Genomic DNA, 7,031 nt, shown 5'->3' on the forward strand with positions numbered 1-7,031 from the left:
ACATTCCTTTTAAATTTCTAAACATTGCGTTAAACCCCCCATCGTCCCCCTTTATTAAGTGGCCTTGGTATAATGATGATCTACATTAGTTTAGGGTGGTATGAAAAGCAAGATTATGAAATTCAGATATGACTTGGTAAGTTGTCAAAAGTTTGCATAATCTGATAAGCTGTGCAAATAAATTAATGTGAAACTTACGTTATTTGATTACAATATTGAATAATAAACGACGAGGTAATTACTGTGCCATCATTTAACTTGAAAGTTGTTAAAGTCTACCTATGTTTTGAAACTCTCTTGAGCTGTGAGTCATGTACCATCACTAAGCCATGCACGGCGATTCGATTAAGTTAATCGTAACACATGCTTAGTTTTATCTTGTTGATCTGTCATTCTTTTGCTCAAGGACGAGCTAGCGAGCTCTTAAATTTGGAGGAATTTGGTGGGAAGAAATCCTTATGGCAATCGACTACTATGTTATAACTTAAATATGTACATGTTACATGATTGAGAATTCATCATGCAGTCCATCTAATTCTCCTTTAAGGCTATGTTGTTGAATGATCAAAACTGAGGCAGTTACTGAGAAATCTGAAGCAGAAAGAATATCTCCAATAGGACCTAACTCTGGACACTCCTCCCAATCACTCATCCCTACTGTTAACACAGAATTTACCCTCCCACCACGTCCCACAATAAACAACCCATATTGCCCTTCTAATGACCTTAATGTGGAAAATGTTTGTCCAGAGTTGACAAGGTATTTCTCCACATAGGCAACACGTCCTCCAGCAACATGTTTATCGTAAAATTCCGCAAAGCACTCGTCATCAATCTTCATTTCTTCCAAATGTTCAGTGGTATTGGATTTTGCTCTACCAACTCTTGATGAGACACTATCTCCAGCAACCTCTACTAGAAACCTGATTACTGTCAGTTTTACTCCAGGGTGTCGCGCCACACGTCCTGCATACACAAGTGCTTCCCTGTCATCTTTGCCACCAATAAAGATCACTGCTGCATTTAGGGAAATAGATGATCTTGATATCACGGTTTTTTCGAGACCCCTGTCTACTAAGATCCCCACTGAACAAGGTGCATTCCGAAGAACCTACATGAAAATGTCATATGTCAAAAAACTGATTAATTTGCAATATCTAACAACCCGTACATATAAATGTTAAGACCCAAGATTATTTAGTATTACATGTCTTTGCTTTAAATGTGTTTTGCACACAGCTAATTAATGTAGATAGACGTCTTTCATTTAGTTCCACTAGAATAGAGATAAAGGATATCTTCTAGATGCTTATTAAGTTTGTTTGTTATTTTTCTCGGGCGAAACTGCCCTTTTAGCTGTGGTATGGAATTAGCTACAAGGTTTCATGTTTATTAGCTGTATTACTTACAATCATCGCAAGAAACAAAATTCTCGACTACATACTTAAAAAGTTTTAAAATGTGTTGACAAAGTGCATGGAGGAAGCTGCTTACTTATCAAAAGGCAATTCTTTTTCTTATGCTTATATGTATGTATGCATGTGAATGATGTATAATATGCATTCCAAATTAATCATCACAAAACCATTTCAGCAGACACACAACACTATGTCTTTCATTAGTTAACTATTCTACGATGTGATGATTCATCTTAGAAAGGTGTTCCATTTGTTTACTATGTTTATACCTAATTAATATTCAAAATGTTTGTGCAAGATGTCATGATTTTAAGAAAGAAAGAAATTAATAAGCAGTTGATATGTGTGGCATACCTTGCGATTGATATGGCGGAAGCCAGAATGACCCACATGGAGTCTTCCATCTTCCTCTTGATTCTTATGAAAAGGAAGTATAACAAGATGTACCAACAAGTCCTCCGCAAGAATGCTTATATCTTGGTGCATATTATTGATCGTTGAAAGTGCCATCATTCTTTGTAAGTTAATTCCTTCACAATCCTCACTTAAATAAGCATGAACATCTTTGCTAATTTTTTCTCTCATTTCAACCACTGCAGGATCAGTTACTGTCACAGCATCAACTCCAACTCCAGCTCCAACTCCACGTCCTTGTGTTAATGTTGCTGCTATTTTATCAGTTAACTCAATCGTATCAGTTAAGTAAACCATGATTCCAGGATTTGCTGGCCCTCGAGAGATTTCCATGAAGTTAATTGCCGAGAAAACATTCTGAGGACTACGAATGCAGAGTAGTATTCGAAGCTCATTTGTCGGATTAAGCCATTGAAGTGCCATTTTTTGTGTTGGTGAGCGTTTCCTTGCACGTTCAATAATTTTTGCGACCACCACTGGGGTGTATATTATGGTAAGGAAAGTTACGAACACCAAAACAATACTTGTTGACATACTTATGATATTCATCTGCATTCAAAGGCAATATTACGCAAATATGAACCAAAAAAGATCAGTATAATCTTGGTGATAACATATGTATTGAGTTAATTTCATGCATGATTACCGAATTTTGTCTAGTAGAGCAATAAATTCAAAAGCTTTATTTTGCGTCAAATTAAAGTAACTGAACTTGACACAATATTTTATTTTTTATCCAATTAAGGTAAATGTACTTTACCCACTATGCAGTGAAGTCACACCAAAACTTTCCAATATAACGTCAAAACCCACCAATCAAGGTGACTTTACTGTTATAGTGAATAAAGTTTAGTTATTATAATGTGACAAAAAATAGTTTAAAGCTTACTTAATATGAAAAAATAATTTACAACCTTACTGTTATAGTTGATAAAATTCAATGACAGTATGTGGAATTAATTCACTAAGAAAAATAATAATGTTTGAATAAAATAATAATAATAATGAAGAAAAATATGTTAAGGACTTACGCGGTAGGCATTAATAGCTAAGTAGACTTGAAAATGGCCCTTGATATTGAGTAGCAACCCAGTGGCAACTGATTCTGGCCAATGAAATCCTAGCATCAACCCAGAAACAACAGAACCAAGTACTTTACCACCTGTAGCAATTAGGAAAGGAACGATTATTTTTGCCCATGTAGCAATATTGCCAGCCTCAAATTCTGAAAGTTTAGCTTCTGTGCCAACCCAAAAGAAAAATAATGGATAGAATATGGTCCTAAAAATATAGTTAACTTTGCCAATCATCATTTTTGATATTCTCCCTTCTCTTGGCATAAAAAGCCCAACTAAGAATGCACTCAATACCTTGCTGAAACCAACAATAGGGGACATGCTACAAATTGAGATGATAAAAGCAAGTGCCACAACTAAATGTGAACCTTTCATTGGTTTTCCTTCAGGATTTTCATTATTCACCCATTTCATAACTGAAGGAACTACCTTTGATGCTAACAGCGTTTGAAACACCAAAATAGCCATCATCTTTAGTATCTCTTTCACACTTCGATTCTGAAAGTTATTATCCGGATCGAAAATGAGAAATCCAATGGTGATTAATAATATCGAGACAACATCAGAATGTATTCCGGCTTCAACAATAAATCGACCTATGTCCGATTTTCCAATTTTGAGATCAGTGATTAATCGAGTTAATAAGGGAGAATCTGTTCCAGCAAGAACGATTGCTAAACATGAACTGAATACAGCATTTGGTTGTTTAGAAATGTGCAGAAGTGGAGTCACGAGGCAAGCAAAGACAAATGTAGTAAGCACTCCAGAATATGCAACTTTTGCCTCGGGGAGTGTCAATTGGAGGAATATATTGGGATCGATTTCTAACCCCACAACAAACATGTGACACACCATAATTGCGTCCACAATATAGTTCAAAGTTTGTTGTACTTCGTTGTCGTTTAAGAACCTGTTCCGCACGAATTCAAGATTGCTAAGTAGCAACCCTACCTGCATAAAAAGAATATTAGATGTCATTATTTTGGGATCAATCACAATTGGGAAAAAAATCGGAGTCACGTATATCATTAGAAAATTCTTTAAAAAGATATGCAAAATTTTATTAGGATGGAATAATTAAGCAGCTTGAGAATGAACAAATCTTAACTCTTCCTAAAAAGGGAGTATATCAAGTGCTATTGTTTCATGGCGGCCACTGACTCAGCAAGTCGCATCACAGCTAAGGCCAGGGGATTTGATCGAGGGTTTCAAACGCACTCAAGCAATTGGTATCTGATTAAGAGATAGAAAGCATAGATTCACGATGCTTACTTGCTGAAAGAAAAAAGGAATTGACCGATCATGAATTCTATCACGTTTTTAAACCTAACTAATTTCAGTTCATAATGAATGAACTCCGGGATGAAGAAAACATATCCCCTCCCTTTTATCCCAGACTCGATCGTCCATGTCACGCACTACTGTGTGTATGGGACTAGGGTCTGATACCATCCACCATTATAGTCCCCCTACTAGGGCCGAGTAACACCCAATGCGTGCAAGGTTTTGTGATAATGTCCCTCAAAGGGAAGCGAAAATCAACTCTGATCTATTAAAACTACTCACTGTCATACTTTTCATTTATGGGTTGTAACAAACTATCATGAAATGTATCATAAGTTAACATTGTCGCATTCGCCTGCTTTTATTCTGTCACCCTTTATGAAAGGTCAAAACGACACAATAGGTATTGCGATATGAAAAGCTTACATGGAGAAATCGAAGAAACATGTATCACATGTGTAAAATCTAAGAAGTCTCACATTATATTCTACCATAACGGGCATTCAAGAATCGGCACATGAAATTTTAATGTAACAGTTACATGACATAGAAGATCAAAAGGTTAGGGGGCAGAGAGAGTCTTACAATGGATTCTGCAATTATACGAGGTTGGGAAAGAGGGCGAAGCAGAAGGTGGACACAGTTGCACAAGAACATGGCTAAGAAGAAACCTAAGAGGTAAACAGACATAGATGCAATTCTAATGGTAATCTGATTCTGGCATTCCACTTTCGTGTCGTTCTTCTTTAAGAAATCCATTTCTTTCTTCTTATCCTTTTGCAGATAAAATCTTCTAATCTCTGTTGGATTTAGTTCAATTGGTAGATCAATCAAATTCTTTCCCAATTGACATACACATTCGCAGAAAGAGAACAATGAATGCAGAGCTACGTACTATATTGAAAAGAACATTCCTCAAGATGCGGGGGTCCTCTTACTCCCATTCTTAACTAATCACGTGGGTTAAGGCGGTTAATATATCTCCTAATTACCAGCAAGTAGCAAATGCAACCATCTTATTTTCTTAATATATGTAAAAACCTTAACAACCTTTGGAATCATACTACTTGTGATTTCTTATATATAGATGTCACGATAAATAAGTCCTATGACAATTTCGTTATTAAATAGAACTACTAAGCTTAATTGTTTTTCAATGTTAGTCCTAGATTATTGGTAAAATACATAAAGAGTCCCCAAAAGTTGACACAAATTTTCATTTCAACAACTTAATTAAGTTCAAGAGTTACTTGACTCCTTAAGCTTTACCAGCTCTATTAAGTTGCTATTTGTTACTTCTCGCAATAGTATTGCGACGCAAGGGTACCGTTCGGAAACTTAGGTATAAATATAAGATCCACATAATTGCATGTAGATCTTATTAGAATTTAATATTTTACAACTTTAGCATTCATCACTTATACATTAATTTTCACGTCAATGAATGATTAACCAGACTAAATAATAAATGGAATAAATATCTTCATTCTATTCCATTGTAAAGATACTGAAAATAAGATTAAAATCTTAGATACTATGAACTTAATTAATAGTTAATTTATCCACATCGAGCTATTGCTAACAATGTGAATAAATTAACATGCGATTATATCTATATAAGATAACAATGAATACTTAAAAACAAAACCACGATTATACTAGTTGAATTACTAGAAAACTATTGAAGAAGTAGATCTGTTGGCCCTATTAATTAACACCAGAGGTCAGTTTTGGAGCCCTGATTTAAAATGGGAAAGAACTAGCTATTGAATTATTAGATTACCTAGTAGGAACCATACGACGAGCTTTCCCCATCTCCACAAGGAACCAAGGCACTTCCTAGGGTGCGAAATGGGAATTCAATACCATACACCATTGACAAAGAAAAGAAGCGAGAGAAGCTCCAACATCTCTCTAAACATATTAAAACTAGAAAGTACCACGTTAGTAAGTTACTATAAGAAGTAGTTATTATTGTGAGATAATAGTTCCCCCTTAGATTATGTGACTAAGTGTTTAACCTAGATGTTTATAGTTTGATATTATTTTGAAGTGTATAGAAAGTTTGGGGTTAGATATTCCAATTTCGTTTAAGACAGAAGAAATTTCTCTAAGTGTGATCAATGTACATAGTTCAAAAAAATGATAGTATGCGATCATATAATAGGGTCGGATGGTGAGAAAAATTAGGAATAACCTTATGCTTCACTTTAGTTATTCAAAGAAGAACAAGAAAACATGATGCTAGCAGGTGGTTAGTAAAAGAATGTAACTAAGTTTCGAGTAGATACAGTGAATTAGTAATTTTGTAGATCTAGTAGAGGTACGATTTGAAATACTTAGCCAGATTAACACCAGTGAGTGGGTAACAGTTTGAAACACCGAATGTGTGTTAGAACCCAAAGAGTTTAAGTTAAATCCAAAGTACAGTGATAGTGGGAAAAAATCAGCTAGGTAGTGAGAGAGCAAACTACAGAGGAATAGCCTTTAAGATTTATCGAAAAGGGATTTCTCCAAGATTGATAGTGTGAGCAGAGTTAAATCATTAAGATTATGTATGGTAGTTATGAATACATTAGCTTTCCGTTTATGTAATTAGTTTAGTTTTTCCTAGTAACAAAGATTGCTCAAAAATAAGTCAAAAAATGAGTTGCCATTGACTTAAAGTGCAAAGAATTTTCGAAGTTAAGGAAAGTTGTTCAGATCTCAACAAAAGAGAAGGATCCGCAAGTACAATACCTTAACCTTTGGTCTATGGGGGAGATGTAAAAATCATCAGTAAGTCCAGTTGGAGATTTGAAACTCAAATAGTTAATATGGGATACAAAAATAAACAATT

At 35.0% G+C, this 7,031-nt stretch overlaps 1 protein-coding gene across 1 annotated transcript; it reads right to left on the reverse strand.

Annotated features, from left to right (window-relative positions):
- Nucleotides 1–438: 438 nt before the first annotated feature.
- On the reverse strand, nt 439–5,148 carry LOC104112926 (cation/H(+) antiporter 28). The gene is made up of 4 exons (XM_009622973.4): nt 4,778–5,148; nt 2,864–3,859; nt 1,773–2,381; nt 439–1,111 (listed from the first exon to the last, which is right to left on the reverse strand). The coding sequence occupies exons 1-4, from the start codon at nt 4,949–4,951 to the stop codon at nt 500–502; spliced, it is 2,391 nt and encodes a 796-aa protein (XP_009621268.1). The 5' UTR covers nt 4,952–5,148; the 3' UTR covers nt 439–499.
- Nucleotides 5,149–7,031: the final 1,883 nt, after the last annotated feature.

Source organism: Nicotiana tomentosiformis, chromosome 12, assembly GCF_000390325.3.
Source record: "Nicotiana tomentosiformis chromosome 12, ASM39032v3, whole genome shotgun sequence".
NCBI lineage: Eukaryota > Viridiplantae > Streptophyta > Magnoliopsida > Solanales > Solanaceae > Nicotiana > Nicotiana tomentosiformis.